General features: G+C 42.4%; 1 protein-coding gene across 8 annotated transcripts in view; it reads right to left on the reverse strand.

Annotated features, from left to right (window-relative positions):
* emid1 (EMI domain containing 1) overlaps positions 1 to 26,115 on the reverse strand; it is a 53,853-nt gene that overhangs the window by 5,287 nt on the left and 22,451 nt on the right. For all 8 annotated transcript variants that reach the window (XM_061671590.1, XM_061671591.1, XM_061671589.1 and 5 more), the window contains exons 4-10: positions 5,705 to 5,794; positions 5,564 to 5,625; positions 5,365 to 5,500; positions 4,770 to 4,814; positions 4,584 to 4,691; positions 1,996 to 2,091; positions 74 to 151 (exon numbers count right to left, since the gene is read on the reverse strand). In XM_061671590.1, the coding sequence (XP_061527574.1) occupies positions 74 to 151; positions 1,996 to 2,091; positions 4,584 to 4,691; positions 4,770 to 4,814; positions 5,365 to 5,500; positions 5,564 to 5,625; positions 5,705 to 5,794 (615 nt within the window). The remainder of the gene's footprint in view (positions 1 to 73; positions 152 to 1,995; positions 2,092 to 4,583; positions 4,692 to 4,769; positions 4,815 to 5,364; positions 5,501 to 5,563; positions 5,626 to 5,704; positions 5,795 to 26,115) is intronic.

Here is a 26,115-nt window from a genome sequence, read left to right on the forward strand (position 1 = left end):
GTATTTGAAAGAGTAAACCCTCCTGTCCAGTTCCATTCCTTTTATGCAGCAAAAAAAAAAAAAAGACACTAACCAAGCGGTCCAGGGGGTCCCTGAGGTCCTGGTGTGGAATCATGGAAAGTGTTGGTGAAGAAGGGGTCCTTTCCACTATCTGGAAATAAAATGAAAGAGATGTTAAAGGAAAGCGACTATTGTGGTAATAGTTTCTATGATATTTGAATGATCAGTTACCCCCCAAACATTGGTATCGTTGAATGAATTGCAGTTCTGAAGTAGGGTCAATTGTAAACTGTGCATGAATCAGATTTGTTTCCCAATTAGTCTTTAAAACTTTTCAGTGGACATGTAAAATATTCTCAAATAAGATTTGTTCCCTGATAAAGTGTTTGTCCACGACTGTACAAATCCAATACAAATGCTATACCTCTCTATTCCACAAAATAGCCCCGTGTCACAAATAATTCCAGTGATTAAATTGCGCAAGCTTGAACATCTAAAATTCTGTTTTGATTTTGATCAAGTCTGATATTTTAGTTACGTCGATTAATTATATGAGAGTCCAAATTCTAAGGGGCAGCTCTCAGTATGATGCAGTACAGTTCTGCAAACTACAACCCCAATAATGAATTGACTGGTTGAATTTAAACATATCTGACATTGTCAAAGGAAATGGAGTTCAATGGAGTTTTCCAGCAATCAACCTTGTGAGTATAGGAAAGCCAAATAACAATACTAATGTGTCTAAGAACAGTTAATCACTCATTTTCATTCATTAAAAAAGTAGCTTGCTTTGTGAAACAGCACAGACTGGACCGAAAAGGACACGAAAGTATGAGTGAGAGGAAGTCCAGAGGGTCTTGGAGATGAAACAGCACAGATCCAATTCGAGTTTTTGATTTCAGGGAGAGACAGACGAGAAGGAGGAATGATGACAGGAAACATCACCCATCTGAAAATCATTGAAGGTCTCCAATTGAGTTAGACATCCAAACCAGGCCAGTTGTCGCTCTGTAATGTCTGCATGTCTGCTCTTTGTATTTTCAAAGTGTGATCTTGAACAACTCCACCTCCAGGTGAACAGTGCTTGTCATCATTTGTAACACACTCGGTGCAAGTTTTAAGCACCAGCGGTCCACAAGAGGGACATTATATCCCCCTCGTGGATACATATAAGCCAAATAAACTGGTGTTTTCCCAAGTAAGGTCAGCACAGAATGGCCCGCCCTCCTTCCCGTCCCGACATTCCCTGCTGTTCCTTTGAAGTGAAAGAAACGGCTCCCGGTCTCATCACGCCAACCCTAATACCTACAAAGGAAGCTCACGCTGACAAATCAGTACTTAGAATTTTTTAAAACAGTGAATCAACAAATAAAAGGTGCTGATGCATTGACGTTGAGAGGAGTGAGGAGCCTACATCTGGAAGCAGTTGAGTGACATCAGAGCTGGACAGGTTCTCATCACAGCATGTAAAGTCTGTGTCAATCTCACACCGTCCCTTGCCTTCAATCTCTACCGCCTTTTGAGTCTGTTCTACTTGGCACGGCGGCAAAATGGGGCAGGTAGCACTTAAAAAGGCTTTTAAAAAGTCTTAAAATTTAAAGTGACAATTTTCTTCCTCTTCCTTTTGTTTAGGATCTAGCCTGCAACTTTCATTGGATGAAAGCAGCATAAAAACATCCTTTACCCTGTCTGAGAACCCACGTTGGCAAGCACATTGTGAGATGCAGTGTGATAATGTGCGTGGATGGGCGGGTGCCAGGTTCACGATAATCTCATTATGTCAGAACATGAGGGCACCTTAGCTAGTCCAAACTACAGATGAGATTTTATTTGTCTTGTCGAAAAAGTTCCTGCCTTTATGATGGTGGCATTTTAGGATGGAATTGAATCAATTTCCATTATTTCCTTGGAAATCAAACGGCGTCATGGAATGTATTGCGTTTGGAGGCCCCACTGTAACAGCATTCGCGGTGAGTGTTTATGATTGGCTCTTACTGTCTGGCGCGGGGATGCGGGCACTAGCATGAGCAGGTGGTCCTGGAGGACCTGGGAGGCCCCTCTCTCCTGGAAGTCCTGGGGGACCCCGAGGGCCTGAGAGGGGAGAGGAAAGAAAATACAGTGTGTGTGTGTGCGCACAGGGAGAGATGCTGACCATAAAGACAGCTTTAGGGTCAAGAGGACAGGAGGAAGAGGTGGTGATTTTGCCTAACAGCTAAATGTGGCTGTACTTCACCAGACCCACAGATGGCACTGTTGTAAATAAGATTGTCGCAATAATTTCCCCTCAAAGACATATATAGTGCAAATAAAATCCTCTGGCTCAAATTGGCTAGGAAACAGCCTAGTGACCATGACTAAGACTATATGTGACTAGGGGGGAAAAAAAAAATCGAATCAATTTACATTGTTAGCTCGACTGAATTTCAGAAGGAAAGTTATGAGTTGTAATGAGTCGCATATATTTGTAGTCTGTACGCTTTGGGCAAACATTTTTGGCAATGACTTAGATTTGGTGTTCTTCTAATTGAGCTTTTTTTCTAAACTGCATGAAGCTTGTGAATGTCCAAGTGAATTAGAGAAGTACTGAATTTGAAATGGTAAACGTTGACTTTTTAGGTGAGTTGGAGCCTATCCCAGCTGACTTTGGGCGTGAGGCAGGATACACCCTGTACTGGTCACCAGCCAATCACAGGACACATCCTGACATTTTCACCTATGGACAATTGAAAGTATCAGGCTTTTGGAATGTAGGAGGAGAACCACGGAGAAAACCCATGCAAGGAGCATGCAAACTCCACATAGGAGGGCCTGAACCCAGGATTGTCAACCCCTAATCTACTGTATTGCCACACATTTGATTCATTTTCCCCTTAGTGCTTTTTATGATACATGTCAAATATTATTCAATAAAAATGCTGAAGCAGCAGAGCTAGTGTCACTACTAAAACCACGACTGTAGTTTTTAGTTTTTCTATCTTGTACCTTCATACCTCATCAATCTTTGTATAAATAACACCAATGAGGTTAAGAGGAGGACCAAAAATGAAATTTGTGGTTGATACATGATTGCGCCAATGTCTTCCCGGGGTGTACATGACTGACTTTGTTTTTCTGTAATTAACAGGAGGACGGTCCCTAATGAAACTCAAATAAGCACAATTTTCTTTGCAATGAAGTGTTACAGGCACTAATTCACATTAAACATGGATAAGCTTGCATGGGCCAATCAGAGGTAGCGTACCCTCTCATGCAGCTTTTCAACGGTGGAAACAAGGCAGTACTATAACATCATTTGACATCATTGTTTGGATTTAAGACGTAATGTGGCCACTTCTCTTTGCTGTGGCACCTCACCTTACAACAACTGACAGGCGCAGTCTGAGAATTATTACTTTGCAAGGTAATGTTATTATAACCGCGATTTGACACCCATATAGGTCATTTTCACTTAAAGTTGGAACATAAGCAGCTCTGGTGATTTGGGACCATGGGAGGGACGTCTGAGCTTTAATATAGCATAATGATACAAATGACCTGCTTACCTGGACCAGATACAATGTCAAAATATATTCAGCCATCTTTGCATTTGTCATTATAATCTATAATAACATAAAGTTCAATTTATTCCAATTTCCCCATGAACGTCTCTTGAAATTGTCTTTGTATTATATTGGTCACAGTCCAGGTCCATGTTTATCTTTCTAAAAAAAATAAGTACAATGAGGAAATGATATCTTAGGATACAATTTGTAGCACTGGTTTTGGGTGGCTATGAAGTAATGAAGAAAGAAAAACAATAACATCAGAGCCACATGGAAAGCATAAGGACCTGAGATTTGTGTACATATAGCTCATATTCATTTTAAGTTGAATTCACATGGCGTTCCTGGGAGAGTAAAAAAAAAAGAAATAAAAAAAAAAAAAAAAAAAATTGGTCAATGTCTGGTCATTACCCATCAGCATGTTCACAACACGGGTCATCCACATTTCAGAGGCCTTCATGATCCAGAGCGGAGAAATAACAGCGTGCGTCGAGAGCAGATGTTATGACACACATGCACCACTATTTGCTTTATTATCATTCAAGTCACAGCTGCCTGTGGATTTACTTTTTCCTACAGTTGATTTATTCGGGGTCTGAATACATAGAGCAGGTTTATTCCTCTGTTTATACTCTGATTGGTGACCGTGAGCTGCAGCAGCATGTGCCGGCGCAAGTTGACTTTTCATGCCGACTGAAAAAGCACTCTTTCCAACCATCCGCTGAAATGAAACAAACGGTCCAAATTCAGCAAGTTAGCAGACCAACTGTCCTGAATACTCTCCTAGTTACAGCTGACGCTTCTTTTGGGAGGACCGAGTGGTTTAAGTGAAAGAAAAACACCCCAAATACGGATCTCATAGCTCAGTCGTGTTTCCTCAAGTGTTTAGTTAACGGTGAGGCAATCAAATGCCTCAAAAGTTGAGAGGCAAGAAATACTGTACACTCTCTCGCTCCAAGTTGCACAAATATAGGACAAAGTTTAAAATCCGCTGAAAAGGCTGATTCTGTGGCGTGTATGTTCCGTGAGGCCCGGTCTGACCTGCGGGTCCTGAGGTTCCCTTCAAACCAGGGCTTCCAGCTGGACCCCTTGCGCCCGCTTCACCCCGAGGCCCAACGGGACCTGGCAAGCCTCGAGATCCTGCTTTCCCTTAGAGGCCAAGACAGTCATCACTAATCATAAAGACGATATGATTTGGGTTTAATATCAAGTGTGAGTGGAAATTACCATCTCTGCCCGGAAGACCATCGTAGCCCTTTTCACCCTGAGGACCTGGAATAGAAGGACTTAATTGAGTTGTTGTTAATTACCTCCTTCCACCTCATTCAAGTTACGTTCGGAAGGCTAATTGTTGCCCTAACTGGGAGCTTTCTTTGAATGATTCACGTGACCTGTGACATACCGCTTTTGTAATTAAAACACATTTGATCAATTTCTAGTTAATAATTTGATGTGAGGAACTCAACGATTGTTCCTTCTTGTCTAGGCCGTGTTATCGTTCGTTGCGGCAGGGTTCATGCGTTCAATTGTTTTGCAGGAGCCAGGTCTCGGCTCAGGTCCAGGAAAGAAGAGGTGAAGTGCTTGCCTTGAGCTCTGTAAGCGTGCACCTCAAATGACTCTCTTTGTCAGACTGGAGGAAATGAGTGTATGTGGAGAGGAGGAAATAGGATATATAATAAGCGCACATGTGAGCAGGTAGAGAGAGCAAAATAAGAGTTGTTGATGATGGTGAAAGATTATTAAATGTGTGGACTTTCACTTATTTCAAGGATCAATAATCTAACATTAGAGCTATTCACAGAAGTCCGCAAATTATACCTACCGGGAGGTCCCCGCTCACCGGGAGCCCCCGGAGCAGCCGCGGCCCCCCCCAACAGTAAGGCGCTCTCAGGTGTAACTCTTCCTCTAGACAGAGGGTGCCGTTGCGATACGGATGGCAAGGCGGTGAGTACTTGGACCTGGTGATGGGAAACACATTTACTCACACACTTCAAAATCTGAGCTTGCATGAGTGCACAAACCTTTGCCTCCAGCGAGCTCAGCCTGTCATTCATTGCTGTGATTCGGCTGCAGTTGAGACAGGCTAGAAAACAGAAAAAAGTCATTTACATCCACAGCAGCCTTTTCTTACTGGCCGAGTCTTAACACATAGCAGCTCTTACATGAAAGGGCCTCCCCTGTGCGTGCAGGTGGGCGACGCAGTGTGGATGCTTTTCTTACTGCCTCTTGAGCCGCCTGTTGTTTCCCGGCATCTGTCGAAGATAAAGACAGAGGGTGATGTCACTTTTTTGTCATTTAGACTTGAAGTCACAATGTACTCTGATGCGGATCGTTCGAAGTCCCTTTGAATTTGAAGTCCCGATTACTTGACAAATAAATTGGTATTAATGATATTGTGATCAAAAGTCCAATGCAAACATATACGAGATTTGCGACCATGAGATTCTTTTACATTTTCTTTTTCACGTTGGGCCTCACCACATCATGGGTCCTTCGAATTCTTATATAGTGATAAGAATGTACCCTCCCCTTACAGTGTCCCCACACACGTGTAACCACAATCCCAATTTTCCACATGAATCATTCATTTAGTGTAAACTGAATAGCTCTACATTACTGTCCTTCCAATTTGGATGAACGTGATTCTCATCGTCATCCACAATCAAACTTTCCAGAGTCTTGAATTTCTGACGTGTCCGGAATTCCTGAACTAAGTGCTACCATGCAGAATTTGACCATGATTATCAGTTCAATATATTCCTCTGCAATCACACTAACTATGCCTATGTTTAGCTTTTTCTTTGGTTTCTTTTTTTTTTTTGCAACACTTATTCCAAGACGGCTGACATCAGAATGACATCGCAACGACATACGAATGACATCAGAACGTCTTCAGCATACCTCAGTTCATCAGTAATGGATTAACATTGTGCATGTTTTGCTTTTCCTTTGGCTTTTTTTGTTGTTGCAACACCTATTCAAAAGAAGGATCAGCCTTAACAAGGTGTGTTAAAAGAACATCAGAAGAATCTACACTCGAGGAATAAGTTGACTCACATTGTAAGCTTTAGGCATGTCCCAATACCTTTTGCCCAGTGAGATCATGTGCAACCTAACAACGTTAATTAAGTGTTTCTACAATTTACAATGGTTCGCTTCTTTGTACACTTGTGTGACAGTCAAGAATATTAAAAACGGGTTTGGAGGTTTATGCTGGGATATCTAGTTCCATTATTTCCTATGGGAAATGTTTCTCAAAATCTGATGGTTGGAATTACACATTGTGTTTTTAAAACCACCACCAACTGGAGCTTTGCCTTAGCCCGCTCATCTTAATGCTAACAAACAATGCCAAACACCATTGATGAGCTAACGAATAGCATCGGTGTCGCGGTGGCATAACCCTTTAAGTAACGGATATTTGAACACAAAGGGTGAAGCAATGCATGTAGACAGACAATATAACAATGCTCAAAGGCATTTATTCTTTATCGTCTATGTAGAACGACTAATATTACCGTAGCTTACTGAGGAGCTGTGACCGTCTCCGATGTATAGCCACATGTCCGTATTATACTGCCCCCAGGTTGTCAAGGCGCACACGCAAGAAGGAGCAGCACAATAGCCATTGAATTGCAGCAAAACAAATATACTGTAGCCGGGATGAACTAAAGATAGTTCATCCCGGCTACAACATCGCCATTTTTTTCTTCTCTGCCACTTTAGAAAGAGACAACTGTGTACAGCATGCGTTCTCGTTTTCCTTTTTCTATTGTTCCCTGTTTAGATTCGTCAGTAGAACATCGGGAAGCCATGGAAGCAAGTGTAAACAATAGCTTGCTTGTGCAAAGAGAATGAGCTCACATTGTGTCCTGCCTTCAATTTATGAAGTGTGGGAGTTTGTGTCTGTGGTTGCTGGATGTTTTCAAAGGGCTTTGTGGTACTGCCCAACTCCTTTTCGCCGTTTTTGTCTGGATCTGCTTAGCCCAGGTGCTCCTGCTCCAAACATGTGGTTGAGCTGAGCACCTCATTAGCAACCAGGAAGTCGTACTTCCTTGTATTCTGCCACAAGCAGCCACCTACACTAGACGCATGTAAAAGCACCTGCAGCTACGAGTTGCAAAGGTCATGTTCATTAACGTAATACTTACTGCAATTTCACATTTCGCAGTCTCCCACGAGTGCAAAGGATCTTGGCGGCACATCCCAATAACATGCGTGGTAGGTTAATTGACAACTCTAAATTGCCCGTAGGTGTGAATGTGAGTGCGAATGGTTGCTTGTTTATGTGTGCCGTCCAATTGGCTGGCAACCAGTTCAGGGTGTACCCCGCCTCCTGCCCGATAGTGGCTGGGATAGGCTCCAGCACTCCCGCGACCCTTGTGAGGATAAGCGGCTCAGAAAATGGATGGCATTTGGGATCTTGAGTGATTACCCCAAAAATTGTATGGTGGTGGTAAGAAAGTTAGACACAGCACATGCTTTGTGGGAAACTGAAGCCCCTTCCTCAAACCATGCTTATGGTTTGAGCGTTTTGGGTTGTGGGTATTTTTTTTCTGAGGATTATAAGTAAAGACAGATTTAAGCAGCGTAAGGTGTGGAAAATGCGGCAACCCCCTCCATGTTTAGACAACAATGTCAACTGAGGAGCAGTCGAGGCAAACACAAACTTGGACGTGTTGGACATTCTGCAGTGATGCACTGCGTAGTGTAGTGGTGTGTTTATTAACAAATCATGGCTGGTTTTAGTGACCAAAAATGGGCTTTGCACTGGAAATGTACACATCACCCCTTGCAAGCATCTCTTCTCCTTCTCTTGAGTTAAAGCTTCAATTTCCCCACCCACATATAGGTTACTGTATGAGCCAGAAACCGGATTTGGCACAAGGACAACTGTCTCCCACACACAATTACAATTTTTACACAATGACGCTCAGTCTTGTTATCATCAAAGGTGAAATAAATCTTTTCGCCAGCTCCTGTGTGAGGTAAATGAAAGGCAGGCAGGAACAGTCTGAGGCTTCACATGAGATCCAACACCCGCAAAATGAAGCCAGGACGCCTTTTCAACGACATTCAATGTGCCTAGTCTTTGCTTCTCAGTGGGCTAATTGCCCCAACAGGGGGGCGGGTGTCAAATCAACGTGTGAATATATTTGACCTCTTTCCCTCGTGGTGCACTGGGCCCTAATGACTGAGTCAGTTAGGGCTAGTCATTGAAGAAATACCAAAATACCCCCGCTGAGAGTTCAGTAGGCCAGAGGCCGTCGTGAGATTGGCTCCGGATCTCGTTCTACTCGACTGCACATGCCGTCTTTGTCATTTCTTTGTAAACACGCTTTGAATCATTTCTTCCTCTGCTGCTGCTGCAAAATAGAAATGGAGATTAACAGGCGCCACAGTGAAATCCAATGTGACCTGCCCACCAGAATGATGTCTGCACTGTTCATTGTATCCTATACGTGAAGACGCAGCATAGTGATTTCAGCAAATATCTCCTCTCGCCTCATTTATCAAACCTCAGAGGGCTTATTAAAAAGTCATGAGTCTGCCTGTGGGCTGCCTTACGTCATGCGTATAGTTGAGGGTGAAGGTCAGACAGACTGGCGAATCGTTTAGCCAGAATCTCACTAATATGCCTTCCAAGCCACACGTGCAGCTCTTTCAAATGGAACTTTCTTGCAATTACTTTCTCTTCTTCGCATTCGTGATTCATTGTGTGAAAAATGCAGACAATTGGCACTGACCTTGTCATAATAACAGCAAATATAAAACCTCTGAGCTTAAATGGCTAAAAGTTGAAATCCAGTTTGAATTGATAAGAATCCTACAACTGTCATGGCGTATTTTCTGGTGTACGCTACAACTGGCAGCTAGTAGGGTACTTCCTGGTTCCTGATGAAAAGTATCCTTTAGTTTGGGGTAAAGGGATCACAACTTTATCCACATCTCCACCAAATGTCTTTTTCTGTTGACCATTTTATTACATCAACACACTTACTGTGAAAAGATATAAATGGCTTTTGTGTATTTCATATCATAGTTAGCAGAGAATGTGTCCGAAAACATCAGATGTTCTTGCTACATACATGAATTTATATTTTTCATATAAATATTGGATTGGCTTGTTTGTAGTTCCGCTCAAAGTTTGGACATGGAGATCCAGCATAAAAGTGTAAAGCTCAAAGGACCTGTGTGTATGCACGACAATAAACACACACTCACACACAGCTCGCAGACACAGCAGAGTGTAAAGTTCCTGATCCATCTCCGTCTACTCAATTAGCTGAGCTCAGCGCTGCAGCATCATTAGCGGGCGCTGTGGGTGTTTGTCTCTGTCTCTGCACACCCTCGGACAGGATGGATAGCACTGCTGCTGCGCGCGCGCACACACACACACCCCCATCACCGAGAACACAACCCCTCCAACTGGGATGAGCCAGGCTGAACAAAGTTACTTTGCAGTCCATACGTATGCTTAGCGGGCATTTTGTATCGTCCGTTTTAAAAGGGACAAAAAGTACCTTATTTTGTTCAGTATTGCTTGGCGTTGTGTACTACTGCACTGCATTATACTGAGAGATTACTGTAATAATTGTAAATGTTTACTTTTATATTTGTATTTTTGTATACGCTCTACACTTCCTTTTTTGTTTCTTTCCCATGGCTCGCCAACTGATATTGGAGCAGCTTGGCAAAATTGCTGCCAGGTAAGTTTTTGTTTTTGTGTCCCCACTGCAGTTGAGCCCCACTGTGAGAAGCTTTACGTCCGTCACACTGCTCCGAGGCGCAGTACGATTTACGCTATCCATGGCAAGTTTCTTGAAACAGAATCTGTTCTTGACGGAAGGCTCCCACCATTGATGAAAACGGCAAACCTCGAGAGCAGGCGTTGACGCGAAGCCAGAGAAAGTGATAAAGTTTTACCAGCGTCGACGTCAGGTTATTCAGCATCATAATCTTCCACTTGAAGCCTTTACCCTAACCCAGTTTTTAATAATTAACAAAATAAAGAGCAAATAGACATTCTAATAGAACTGCTTCTCCCTAAAAGGATTTTTGAATTTGTGTATTATGCTATAATATGGATCATTTTCAAAACTACATGCCAATAGTTTACAGCTCTGTCTTACTGCTCAGTGCTCAGCGCTAAACTTGAGTGTTTATTGTGTTTTCCCATGGCAACACATTTTGTGAATTAGGTGACTGTCACACTTCATTATCCCCTTCCTCCACAAGTGCAACTCTACCTCCTCTTCGTCAGAGAAAAGGTGCAAAGCCCACACACTGGCTAGACTTTGCTGTAATTACAGGTGAGGGCCACATAATTGATCCCCAAGGAAAATACAAGTTAAACTAAACAGATACCTTATGTTTAAATTGTGTTGGAAAACAAGTGCACATGGCGGCAGCTGCGCCTGCATATATTCCGCTTCACAAGTGTTGGGGAGGTGCTGCGAAGGAAGCCTCCAGGACCTTGAGGCGAGAGCATGGAGGGTCAGCGAGGTGCCCGCCTCCAGCACACACATCTCACCTCATCAATCAGCACAGACACTTGAGCCAAGGCAGCGTCTGGTAATAAGGATGCTCAAGGACAGAAATAATTCCTCAAAATTAGGTACACCTGCACAATCGGTTTCGATTCAAAGTCAACTCCCCACCTTGACAAAAGCTATAAAGCTCAGATTTGATTAGCCTGTATGTAGCAGTGCAGTGTAGTTTTACGTCACTGACAACTACAACTACAATAATAATCCAGTTTTTTTGTGGCATACAGTGCTCAGCATTTACTGAACACCAGCAGAACAGTAAATCACAAACACGATGAGCATACTCACACAGGAGCTGCTGTTGCCCACCGGTCACACCCAGGCACTCACACACAGACTCACCAATGTCACACACATGCAACAGGTCCCGCCTCTCAAAGGCACACACATGTATCTAAACACACAGGCACTTCAATATGTGCAGTATTTCCTATACCCTTTATACTTTCATTTTTTTGGGGTTGTGTTCAAATGCTTTTGTGTTTAAAAAGTGTGTTTGAATACCTTGAAGTGTGTTTGAATAAAATTGTGTTTAAAGCGTGTAACTTTCAGCACCGAGTCCTTGTGTGCTATTGAACTAATGAGTCCCACTCCTTCCTTTGGGACAATTCTCACATGTGTCCAGGCCATGCAGATGTGCTCAACCACAAACCACCTATCATCTCTTACAGGAAGGAGGAGGTTTCTCACCTCTTTACCTCACCTTGCCTCTCACTCTCTCTTCCCCATGTCTTGCTGTTTTCCCAACTCATGCATTTCGTGATGCTGACGGCACTGACAGGCTCTCAGTCTCCCCCCTCTTCCACCAGCAGGCTGTGGTGTGTAATTACAGAGCCGCACCAAGCCCTGTGGTCAGACTGGTGGGGTGGCTGCTGACAGGCGCGCTTGTTTAGCCGACGGACACGAGAGCCCATTGGCACTCGCAGACAGGAGCTGCGGGGTATGCCTTCCATAAATCTCCCCCTTTCTCCACTAATTCTCCCACTTCCTCAGCAGAGGTTTTCATCGGGGGGGGGGGGGAAACGCCCCATAGAGCTTTAGGCCAGATGGATGAGAATACCTGCAAATAATACTAATCATGGGAAAACTGAGTGCCGCCGACAGTTACCACCTTCTTCTCTAATTACGCAGTAGGTAGTCCAGCTTTTATGCTTTGGGTTTTGTTGGGGTGTGCCAGTGTGATGGTGGCCTGTATTTCTATACAAGACACTTTTATGTTGTTTCGTGACCCATTTGAACTAAAAACAAATAGAAAATGGCCTGCTTTTGGATGTTTCATTCACATGGCAACAGTTTTCTTTTGAAGCCTGAAAATATGGGGTAATAAAGTGTAGCTACTGTTTAACAAATTGATTCGACCTGTCACAGTCTATCAGCCACACTCACATATTTAAGGCTTTGTTGATGTCGCACTCATTGTCAGATTGTTCGACACTCATCCGCGCAAGACGCTACAAAACTACCCCGTCAATCCCCTCTGCATTCTGCCTCCGACCGCAAGTTCTGCCTTTGCACATTTGTTTGCCTGTCCACACGGGATTTGGGGATTCTGCTCCAAAGACAACAAAGTGTGAGTTTCCCTGTCCTGCTCTCTGTAAATTGTGGATTAAAACAGCATCGCTGGCCTGCTACCTGTGGATTACGGAGCATTACATGACTTTGGCCCAAGACAAATTATCGATCTTCAAAGTCTCACCATCTCGACTGTGAAGTTAACTGCTTTGTATGCGGGTTTTGAAGCTACCTGTCACAGTTGCTATTAAAGTAATTTCCAATTATTCCGGTGGTTCGCTGTGCTGCACTTGGGTCCTACACAACACCCCGTGTCAGCACCAAATGTAAGATTTATGGCACAGCTGCTCTAAATCTTGATAGTTACCAAAATAACAAAATCATGTTTCTGTAATAATTAATATGCCAATATGTAGAAGGACATGTTGGAGAGACTGTCTCTCGGCTGGCCTGGGAACGCCTCGGGATCCCCCCGGAAGAGCTGGATGAAGTGGCTGGAGAGAGGGAAGTCCGTGCGTCACTGCTAAAGCTACTGCCCCCGCGACCCGACCTCGGATAAGCGGGAGAAAATAGATGGATGGATGGATGTCGAAGCCAGTGTGAGCCAGCACAAATTTGAGGCTATAAAGGTCAATTGAGTTTCCTAATTTTTGCTCAAAATGGCAAAATGTTGAGAGCTCACTGAAATTGTACGAGTCTGTGTTAAAAGCTTTTGATGATGCTGGGTGGTCTCTTCTTGCATTTATGACTGTTGGCTAGATGAATTTGCTAAGCACTGCTCAGGCAAGGGATTTGTAGGTCATGAAAGGATTACTGAGAAGTCTCAGGATTCTGACAGAAAATAAAACGGGAGTGTTGTTGACATGTAAACATTACTGGACTGACTGTCTCCAGACAGTCACTTTTAAGTCGGAAGTGTCTCTCACACACAGTTGTGGGTTGATGTGTGCCTTTAAGGGGTGAGGCCTAGTGAGGATCTGGAATCAGTCGGTTTGGTTGTTTACTATGTGGTTAGTTTGGTGCGATTGTCTGCTCCATGCTCCTTCCGAGTTTTCATTTTCTATTTGGGTGTTTGACTGTTTGTCCTGTTCAATAAATGGATGAAGGTGCATCAGCGACTGCGGCACAGGTCAAGGTACCACTGTAACGTCTAAACAGAAACACAGATGAACAGTATTTAAAAGACATTTTCAGATAAGACTCAAGAAAACATTTATTTTTTTATTTTTTCGGAAACACCAACTATACTGGTCTGGCATGCACATTACAGCACCAAATAGCCACAGTAGTGACTCTGGTGTTTACATCAAATCCAAGAATCTTAAGTGAAATTGTATTTTTTTTATTTTGGTAATAAAGAAATTGCAGTTGCTCGTGTCACAGTCTTACCCACAACCAGTGACCCAGAAACCATTTTCTTAATGCCATACAAGCAAACAAAAGTGTGGTTTCTGTAAAGTGGCTAAAATTAGCAGTGGGGATGTAGAACTGTAGAATTGCAGAGCTAAGTTTGAATGTGGTGGGACAGGCCGCACCAACCCAGCCAACAGTCTTAAAACATTTCCTGCACTTGAAAGGAGCATATGTATAAAAGCGTGTGACAGGCTGACGACATGGCACGCACACTTCACTTTTATTAAGAGAGACAGACACCTGAAGAATGCCTCCCTGGTGACCCTGATCGACCTCAAACATTCCCTCTGTGACTCTCTCTCTTTCAAAACGCGTGCATGGCGTCTTTTCCCTCTTTCTCTTGATCCCGCGGTCACTAGTGGAAGCAGCAAAAACAAGAAACCACACACTCCACCGCTGGTTTGGTGTGGCAGGGAGGAGGCTATAGCGCGGGTGACCTCTCTATATAAAACGCTCCCAACACACCGCAGACTTGAATCCTCCGTCCACAATACGCTGCCACAGCTGGCCAACGCGCAGGAGCTCGAAAAACAACGCAGACCAGAAAAAGACATCCAACATAAACGCGCCAGAGCAATATATTTCTTGCTGTTGAAATATTAGATGGGTTGCTTGGAGCTGCACTCTGGGACTAAAATAATGAACTATATAAATTAATGTTGCTGTAGCTGGTTGTGTTTCACTGTAACTGTTCTTGTTTTCATAGTGGTTCATAATGTCATCATTCATCGTTAGTCTTGCCATCTGGAAACATAGACATATCTGGCTGTGAAATTCAATGGTGAAAGAACACAAACAGTCTGGAAATCTGACAGGCGATAATCAGGCCAAAAGCTGAACAAAAAAAAGTTTCAGCGTAACCAAAATGCTGCTAGTAATCCCTGATTTTATGTAGCAGTGTTTGCTATTTACACAACTGCTTTTGAAAAGTCTCATGTTATCGTTCTTTCTGGTACTTTCGTAAAAAGAGTGTATTATTTTTAGCCCTTTTTATACTACGTCTCAGAGGGAGATATTGTGTGTTTTACGACACCGCATTTATTTGACAGCTGTAGTTATAGTGTATGAAACGCCAACATATAGCAAACCATAACAGCAACTTTTTCCCTGGGTTGCAGATCCTATTACGCCGTCTGTACTAGAAAAGGTCGACGTTCAAAATGTGAAAAGCAAAGCTGATAAGATCTGACCTCAAAATAACGAAATGAACAAAAATCATTTTGATGGCTTGCCTCAAGTATAGTGTTTCAGCGGTCTCCATAGCGAACTCAGATCATCGACTTTAGGGGTCATTAATAATGGTAGCTCAGCCACGACACTTGTCATATCATCTTAGCATCAGCGTGTAGCGTACACTTCTTGGATAAACGTTCCTTTCCCACTTGCATTCTATAAATTAGGCACTTTTGACCCTGGTTTAATGTGAAAAGTGTGAATTATTGAATGATTTCTGTATTTGTTGGTATGTTTTGTAACAGTTTTAAGTCACCTGTCAAGGGACTCCGAATGTAAATCAGCTGTGCATAAGCTAACATCGTCACATTGTACTGATGTTCATTAATGTACATTGTCCATTTTAAAAAAATAAAATTGAATTGAAATTGACACACATTATAGAGAGCGGAAAATGCTCATCAATGCCACCAAACAAACAAAAAAAGAAGTGTTAGTTAGCATGTTTCCCCTGCCTCCAGAATGCAAATGCCGGAGTGATGTCCACTTTGTTAGAGGATTCTCTTTTCTCTTTTTGTTCTACCTGCTTGTTTGTCATGTTGTGCCAGGAGTTAACTCGCTGTCAGCAGGACATACCGTAGATCCGTGGCTTTTGTGTTTGAATGTGACTCTTGGTGGCACGGCGGCCGACTGGTCAGCACATCTGTCTCACAGTTCTGAGGACCCGGGATCAAATCCCAGCCACAGCTCTGTGGAGTTTGCATGTTCTCCCCGTGCCTGCTTGGATTTTCCCCGGGTACTCCGGTTTCCTCCCACATCCCAAAAACATGGGCGGTAGGTTAATTGAAGACTCTAAATTGGCCGTAAGTGTGAACATGTGCGCGAAGGGTTGTTTGTTTCTATGTGCGCTGCGATTGGCTGGTGACCAGTTCTGGGTGTACCCTCTCGCCCGAAGATAGCTGGGATAGGCTCCCGCGGCCCGTGTGAGGATAATCGTTACAGAAAATTTATGTTTTTATCTCAGTGAAACACTTTGGGTTGTGTATATATATATATATATATATATATATATATATATATATATATATATATATGAATAGTGCTATCTCAATAAAATTTGATTTGATCATCAGGTGTGCTGTGGGATTTCATTGAAGTTGTCCAAAAATGATTTACTTACTACAAATAAGGAATCTGTGTTGCACTCTCTACGCCAGCGAGGTATAGTGACATGCAGAGGAATTGAATGCTCTTCCACTAGATGGAAAAATGGCACAATTACATAATTAACCCATCCATCCATTTTTTTTGTTTGGTGGTGTGCCATGAGCTCTCTTTTGTGAAATATGTGCATTGGCTCTGGGAAAAAACTGGACTAGAAAGCCAATGGAGTTATTTAAAAAAAAAAAAAAAAAAAAATAAAAAAAAAAAAAAACAAGGTCTAAATAATATCAAATGTGGCATGTAGGTCCAGCTTGCTACAGGAGAAACTGCTCTCAACAAACAATGCCGCTGAATTCCTGGCCAGTAAACCTCTTCCTCTGACCGTAATTACTTCACAGAGGTTAACAAGCGCTCCAGCTCTGTGGCTTCAGCTGTAGCCAAGCATGCTTCAATCCACAAAGCTTCAGCTGAGCACGGCTCATGTCGTCTGCCGTACACACTCGGGAAGTGGCTGAGAGAATCGTTGGCCTGCGGCGTTTGAAGAACACTTCCACTCTAACAGCGTTTATTTGTTCGAGGCTGCTTTGAACACAATGTCTCCTGTTGGCCACAGCCGACATATGCGATTCCCCTCCTAATATGACATGAGTAAGTGTATGTACACATTAGAGTGGAGTTTCATTAAGCTACATTTGTCCATAGCCACCTATGTAAGCAATATGAACAGTTGAGTCCCCTCTGACAAACGTGCAGACATATCCATGGCAACTGGGCACCAAAGTGCTTGTTGAGCACATCCACTGTGTGATTGTGACTGCGGGCGTCATTCTAGAGCCAAGACGCCAAACTGCAGTCATTAGGATCATATAATAAATGATGAATTGTGCTTTCATAGCAAACCACAAACCTGCTGCTTCTCTACGCAGGGCTCCAAATGAACTCCGAGCAGAACGTGTGTCATGTTTTTCTTGTGATTTAACTTCTCTTGGACAGCATTGGCCAATTCCACCACAATTGGATATTTCATTTACCTTGGGAACATTTCTTATAACACCCAAATTCTCCTTGGATCATTCTCTGGGCCCTGCTCTGGGATTTGTCAGGATGAAAAATGTTCAATGACACTTTCTGAAATTGCTGTCAGACTGCAGAAGTAGGAAAAAGGCATTTGATTTACTGGCCTTATTAAATGACTCTGCCCAAAATTACAGTTCGTAAAGATTTGCATTCGGCAGTATTGTAAAAATACAAAATGTCAACATTCTATTTCAGTTCTGTTTGTGCACATCAATATTTTAGAAAACAAGTTAAGGCAACCAACCCTACTTCCCACACATGAAGATGATTTTAATTTGACATACAGATGTAAAAAATGGAGTTTGTTTGAGACATATTCATTGTGCAACTGTATCCGTACTGAGTTGCGGAAGTTGGACTTGCAAGTCTACTCACCGCAGCCCCCGACCGACACTGTCGCATTCATTAGGCGGAATGAAAATCCGACTGATCAAAGCGTAGCTGTCTGCGTGTTCGACATTCTGCAAGTAGGTGTGGGGACTCTTTTGTTGTGGGCTTGTTTAGGACATGTGATATCTATTGTTGTGCATATACGAGCTTGGCAGACCCACAGGGTCTTTGATTTAGACAGCTCCTATTCTTTCCCCAAATAGAAAGCTCAAACAACATGTCAGAAAACCACGAGGAGGAGCAGTTGCTAAGAATAGCTTCGGTTTACGAGATTATAAAATATCACAGACACGACATATAATCAACTTAATGACTCTTTTACATATGAATACACTGTAAGGATCAACATTTCTCACTCCAAAGCCATGTAGTGATTTATTTTGATGAGTGTACCGCCTCAATATTTTACAGAATGTAGATAACAGTAATTGGCAATTATACCCCCCTCGCCCCCAGCTATAAGAGCTTACACATTGTATAACATTTTTGTCCGTTCATCCAGAAGAACATTTGAAAGGCAAAAGATTAGCGATATTGGATTGTTTGATGGGGTTTAGGTCAGAAGTTTTTTTTTTTTTTTTTTTTTTTTTTTTTTTTAAACACCAAACTAAAGCACCCACGCATTTATCTTTTTTTCATTTTTTTGCACTGGGACAGATTCATGCTCAAAGAGAAGGGCAATGCCCAAAGTGTTTCTGCAAAAGTTGGCAGCATAGAAAATGTCTTGGTGAGATAAGGAATTAGGGAACTAAAATGTCAAAGCCATTATTGATTTATTCCTTATGTGATTAACAAATATACAAATTCTGATTCTGATTCTGAAATAACAAATATACAGTACATGTATCTCACGCAATACTTTGATTTACATATGGTATTCTCATGAGAACTCAGTGATGGGGTAGTGATTAGCGTGGCTGCCTCACAGTCGCGAGGTCCCAGGTTCGATTTAGGACCATCTGTGAGGAGTTTGCACATGTTCAGACTAAGCCATAATTGTTTTACAGTATAAAATCAATGTTTGTAAAATATGTAGGTATGTGTAAATAAATGTGATGTCAGTGTTTACTCAGAATAATCTAAATAGATGCATAGCATTTTGGGAAACAGCTTTTAATATATAAATAATAGACTTATAGGTTTAGACTGATGGATTGGTATTAGCATTTAATAAAGTGAAGATGAAAAAATATCAAAGTGCTTTGATTTTTCTGTATGTGACCTTAATGCAGCCTCACGTTCATGCCAAACTTCCACGTACAGGTACGCACAAAAGTACGTGCAGAAGTGCACAGACACCCCAAAGACCCCCACATGAGTATATGCAGGAAGAGTGAGTGAGGTAAATGAGAGTGTGATGCTGAGCTCAGTCTAATCCCTGGGTGAATGGCGTGCTGTGTGCCAGGCATTCCTCTGTGTCTTTTTAAGGCTCTTGGGAATTAGAGCCCACTTACTTGCAAGGCCGCAGGTTGGGATCAAAGACGACTTGACTTTTTCAGGCTCAGCTTGTGGAACATTCAGGTGGCACCGTGGAACAGAACACCACGGGCCAAAATGCGAGACGCTGACACAGGTCGTACGCACCCGGTGGGGGTCAAATTTGCGTTAATCCAGCACAGCACTCACTGTCAACCTGCCCATTGATGGCTGGCTCGGAGGTTTTAGTGGCAATAACACCGGTGTGATGGACTTCACATGAAAGATGTTACACAAATATGAAACATAACTGAAAATGATTTTGACCAGGGCTGCCTCCTATTAAATAAAAAAAAATCTGGACCGCATTCCCACAGCGTAGCCATTCCAAGGCTGAATTTATATTCAGCAAAACAGACTACAGACAAACAAACCTGATTTCAGGTGACCTCGGATTAACTGTACGGATCTGTATAATATCTGACCTTTACCCTGTTACAACAAACATGGCTTCTTCTTTAATCCGCCGCAAAAGAGGTGTTGCTAAATCTGCTTTCATGGGCGTGTGTGACTCAGCTCCAGGAGCTGCATGCGCGGGATGACACTAATTACTGGAATTTGGGAAGGTATCTCTAGCATCTCAGTGTCGATGACGAGTACTTAACCTAACTGGTGTAACTACACATTTCCCCCCAGGAAATACGCACAATGATGTCTGGGGGATTTCAGCATAGCAAACTGCGGATAAACATCATGATAACAGGTTTGGGCCTGCACAAATAAAGCCCCCCACTGGTTGGGTTTGGATTATCTTCTTCGTCCCATTCTTTCTCTTTTTTACACATGTGGACGGCCATCATCCTTGACAGCCAATTGTGTGCCTCATATAACATCCGCGCACATAGTTTTAAATCTACATGTTCCGTGTCTGCTTTTTCTGGACACATACACACACACACACACAGTCACCCAAACCCAAAATGACGACACAGCCGGTCTGGCAAATGTTTCTGCGGCATGAGGTTCTGTCTCGTGTCTATATCCTCTGAGAAGAAAGTGGGCCTTCATGCATGCAGGGACTTGGTGTGTTTGTGTTTTGCACCACTGCAGATAAGTATGCATGCACTCCGTGCTCAACAAAGGGATGGTAAAGTAAAAAAGCACAGACACAACGGCTGGGGAGGGAGATTTCTTTTACTTCTCTAGATGAGGATCATGGAGTGTTCAGTCAGGCACCCATATGAGAAAAGTGGGTAAAAGCAATAAAAAGTATAAGGGGTGGGGTACGGGGGGGGGGGGGGGGGGGGGGGGGGGATGAAGAATCAGTGATGCATCAACAAACTGGTTGGTCTCTTTTCAGGGGTAAAAATAAAATAAAATAAAATGCTGTTCAAAAGTCTTCCACTAGCTTTGTTGTTTTAATTACCTTTTTAAAAGCAGTCATTTTGAAATAATAAAACAGCAAATAGCAGGACAGAGACACGAGTTAGCAATGACATAATTTCGGTTTGAGTCCATTTTTGGTTTGCCTTAATCGTTTATATTATTAGGTAACAGTTTTAGGAGGAATGGTTCAAATGCAAATTCCATTCCATATTATAGAAGTATGTATGTGAAAAATAATGCAACATATCACACGAATGCATGAAAAGTTATTTCTCAACTATTAAACGCATGCGTTGCATATTGCGATTAAAGTTTGAGAAGAAAAAAGCTGGAACCATTCATCCTCACATGGAGACAAAATGCATTTTGTCTCTTTTACTGATTGCATCCATTAAACAAGTCCAAAAAGGATGAATAATACAAAAAATGGTTGCATCCAAATAATAAAAATCAACAGTGGTTTCCCTTTGGACATTTTCAGTTTCAAAGAGAGATTTATGAGCTGAAGAAGGAGTACTTCTAGTTCTAGAGCAGATGTAGGGATCTTTTTTTTTTTGGGGGGCCTCATTTCTTGGCAAAGGGGCACGGGACTGATGATGCAGTCGAGGAAGACTCTTGGTGACACATTGTTCCTCCTTCACTGTTATTTCAATGGCCAAGGATGCTGCTAAACAATGTGATAACTCTTAAAAGAGCGCTGCAAATCCTAATCTTTGCGATAGAATGAGTCGGAAAGGAGTAACGATTACTCAAGACGCGAGGAGAGGAGATAGAGGAAGGAAGTGTTCTCACTCCCTTCATCGTCTTTCCCCTTCTGCCTTCACACCAGAATGCTGGTCTTATCAGTACAACATGTCCACAGTTGACTGTGTGAAGACATGCAGACGATGATGAAAGAACATACACACAAACACAGGGGGAGCGAGGGGAGGGGGCTTTGCAGAGGACTGGAAACTGATTACAGGAGGAGCAGTGGAGCGGGGAAACAGATGAAAACTTAGCCGAGCCGTCAGCGCCTCTTCATCGCGGACAAACAACAGGCCAGATGAGAAGCTAACAAACTACACCATCAATCCCGCTGCTCATGTCAGCTAATAAAAGAGACCGTGTGATGGGTGCGGGTCCATGAGGGTCTGCCGACCCCGCCGGTCTCCAGTCGGGCCTGGTGCGGTGCACATACAAAAGCACACAAGCTCCCCCTCTCCTTAACGCCTCTATGCTGGTATCCAAAACATTAAAAAAAACAATAACAGTCTTTCCCTACACTCCTTCACACCCACCGTGTGAGAAAAGTGCTGATGGAGGCAAAGAAAAAGTCCAAGAAAAACTCCACAGTGGACACTCTTGCAACATCCAGAATTCCCTTGCATGAGTACAAGTTGCTTTGTTCGCATCCAACCAGCAGATTCCTAATTTCCAAAATGTGGTGCCACGAATGAGAAGGAAAAAACAACAACAACACATCTGAAAATAAAAAGCTCGTTGAATTTTATTTGACCACATCAGAATATGAGCACTGGAACCTGTAGTTCATCAGCTCGGTCTTCTAACCGTAGACTGATTTCCACATCTCGCACAAGACCTCAGCTCAGCCATTACAATTGTAAAGGGTTAACATCGCAAGTGTGCTTTGCGTTTTGGGATACTCATTCCTGATGCCCACTACAAATGGCATGACCACCAAAAAAAAACGGAAATCAAAAGAGAAAAAGTATTTTGTCCTGGCTGCGCGATACAATTTGGAGAAAATGACAATAAAGCGACAAGAAGAATGCACCATATTGTACACTAGAAAGTCGGCTATTTTGTGTTAATGTGAAGAGACTCAAATTGAAATCAGGAATCTCTCTCTCTGATTACTGAAGCTCCATTTCAATTATTTCGTGGGATAACGATACTTTCTGATACTCTTATGTAAAAACATTTACGTCGACTAATTTGTCTTTTGTTAATTGTTTCACTGATTCAGCACCACATAGAAATGAAAAAAACTACACTGGTTTTAAACAAATAAATAAAATGAGAAAAAATATAGCATTTGGAAACAATTAGAAACTGAGATACACTGCAGATGGCTTTGTGATTTCATTATTATTGCATCAGTACAAACATAATTTAGGGCTCGGCGGTTGCATTTAGTCAACGAGGTCAACGTAAATGATCAAAGTTTCATGAACATAGAGCGAAAAGGGGAGGTTGTGTTCTTTTGAGACTTTTGGGGCCTAGATCATGTGTCTGGTCATGGCGGCCGGTGGCGCCATGCAGAACACTGACACATCCAGAAATAAAACATTTGGACTACCTCAACTAAATATGTCTCCAACCATGCTCAAAGTGTTTGTGTCATGTACGGGTGTGTGTGTGTGTGTGTGCGTGTGTTCCTCCCACTCCGGTGTCGTTATCAGACTGCGTGTTGCGTACGCAGGCCAAACCAGCAGGTCTTCTGCAAATATTTTGCACTGTGGTATAAAACAGTAAAACTGTACTCACATGATGGACCGTCACTGTGTCACGTGTTGTGTGAAAGTACCCATGCAACCAGGTAACAATTTGGGTCAGATCAACTCTTAAAACGCAGACGCCCCATCCGGATAAACGGGTTATGACTATTTCCAGGTCACTATAAAAACGTATCACTCTTTAAAGTCCTGTAATTATACACGACATCATCTGTGGTGAGATAATAAGTCTCCAAGGCAAGTGGAAAATGAAAGTTATTTTATAGTTTCATCTCGGAGTTCCTCCAGCCTCCCTGTGTGGCTATGAGACTTAAAACTCCTTGGCTTATCATTATTCATACATACGAGGTGTATAAGAAAGGTTCCAGAACTGGTGTCACAAAAGATACTTCTTCAATTTCAAACCCAAACTACAAGTTTTCCTCTTCAATGTGGGCCAGACGATCCACCAGCACGTCTACCAGGAGAGTCTGCGGCATTTGCCAAAATGTGTATGGGGTGAGGGTTATGTCATCAATGATGACACAGGATGGTGATGTCATCAGTTGCGACGCTAGAGTCTTCTCTAACCAGAGCCTTGAACCTAACACTATTACCAGGATTGAACCACTGAAGATGTTCTGCTGCGCCTTTGCTTGTCACGGAGGTCACTCAAAGCAGGCTTTCGGTCTTGGCCTTTGATCGTGGACACCCCCTTTTTGACTGTGTTTTAGCCTATTGCAGCTTCCCCGTACACCTTTTGCAACCTTGTGAAAATGTTTCGTGGTGGTTCCCCTTCCAAAGCAAGAAATTCAATCACAGACCTCTTCTTCAGGCGGCCATCCAACAATGGTCTAATTTCTATAATGGCTGACAGGCTTGAACAAAACTTTATAGAAAGAAACCTTCAAACAAGTATTTAAACTACAAACCGTGAACTTTGCAGAAAAAATAAATCTATTTGTAGCTTAAATAAATTGGGTTCATTATGTTTTGACTGCCCCTCGTGAATAGATGAATACGCCTATCCAACATTTGTTTTTTTGCTCCCATACAACTCTCCATCCATCAATCCTTTAACCCGACATCATTCCAAAAGAAATACGTACATTTTCTTCCAGTCATCCATTCATTCCTCCACTTATACAGTATGTATACGTTTTTTTTATACATCAGTCATCTATCCATCCATGTTTCTATTGATCCATCATTCCTGCCATAGTTAACAGTGTAATATCAGCAGAGTGTTGCTGTGTAAAGCGGAAGGTGACAGACACAGAGAAATCCATCCAACATTCACATCGTTCTCAACCTTGTTGTAGTTGTCAGCAAGCTTCTGAGCAGCCAGGGAGCTGCTGGCTGCCCAACTGCTTCATCATAACAAATTATTACCAACGTCAGACAGAGTGCGCACAATACAACCAACCCTTTCTCCTGTGCACAGCTTCTCATGACTTCCCATGAATTTTGATGTCTAAGTCACGAGTGCCATGGTAGAGTCTGTATAAATTATGTGCACCTTGTTTGAAATGATATTTAGACTGGAATAATGTCAGAGTGGAGGAGCCAAAATGAGGACATACTTTGGACATACTTGGCAAATAAAGATGATTCTGATTCTGATTTTGAAAACATAGAAAACAAAAGTCTGGGAAACCCTGGTAATCATGAAAATTTTATGTAATACACGTAATCTTGTTTTCTGCTATCTCTGGCAATCTTGCTAAATGTTGGGGCGCTGTCTTTGATTTGATTTGCTGATACGCCATCACTAATTAGGGACACACTATACTCACTCCATGGGATCTAACACTAACCCTGAAGAAACGTGTTTGTACAGCGCTACCACTCAAAGACGAATACTGCACATTCTATTATTCTGGACGAATGCGCACCTCCAATTGTTTCTTACTTGCAGAGACCCAATTTCATCCTGGAGGTTAGGACTGTAAAACACTGCAAGAGCCTTATATGTAATTTGGAATGAAACATTTCACCATAACAGCGAAGTTGTGGCTCATAAAGTCTGCACATTATGAATGACTATGTTGATTATGGTTATTATTTCTGTCTTTTCTTTGTAGTTTAGAAAATGTTAAAAGCCACCGTCCCTAAGTCCCCTTTTCCTTCACAATCAGAGGATAACAATGCCATCTGATTGCCTTTTATTTTTTATTTTTTAAACAACGTAGCAATTGAGTAAATAGGCGCCTGTTGATTGATGCTGTTCTCCATTTAGATTGGAAAGGAACTAGATCCCCAGTTCTCCTGCTCTGACCACAAGTAGGGAAGGAATAATAAAGAGCTCCAACTTTTAGACCAGACTCTTATCCTCCGGCTTTGTCTTGGTGCCAGATGCCATCTGGCTAGAGATCTACTAACTCTCCCTTAACTGGTCTTTGTTTACCCAAGTCACTCAAGTCGTTTGTACAGGAACATGAAGGGTTCATATTAAAAGTCTTAGCTGAGGATAAGCCATGAGGTCTAAATTGGATATAATGATAGTTAATGCCCAAACCAGCTGAGGGTCACTTGTGTGCTCAGAATCAGATCCTTCTCTGTATGTTTATTTTCTGACATACTTCAAAATTACTTCACTTCAGATATACATACTATAATGCTGTTAATAATTTAGGCCTGCGTATGGGAACGAAGGGTGTGTTCATAGTTGACAAGTGCGATTCAGTTAAAAGCCAACTAACTAAATGTGAGCAACAGTTATCCGATAGAGCGGTTTATTCTTCTTCTGCTTTTTCATGTTCTTCATATTCATGTGCCCGGTCAACTTTCCATCCAAAGTTAAAGAAGCCAGTGTGAATGTTAAATGAAAATGCGCAATGTACCATAAACTGCTTTAGTCCAGAGCAAAGAACCAAACTCCTCCATGTAAACCAGGGGCAGACACCCGCGGACTGAACTGGACTGACATGTGCTTGGTAAAGTGGAACCATGCCAAAATAAGCCTGAGTCCTTCTCTTTGACAGAATATAGTGAAATGTCATCTATTGGGCATCAGTACAGGTTGAAATATTTTTTGGTCTGTGGAGTGCTACG

The sequence above is a fragment of the Phycodurus eques genome, chromosome 3, assembly GCF_024500275.1.
Source record: "Phycodurus eques isolate BA_2022a chromosome 3, UOR_Pequ_1.1, whole genome shotgun sequence".
NCBI lineage: Eukaryota > Metazoa > Chordata > Actinopteri > Syngnathiformes > Syngnathidae > Phycodurus > Phycodurus eques.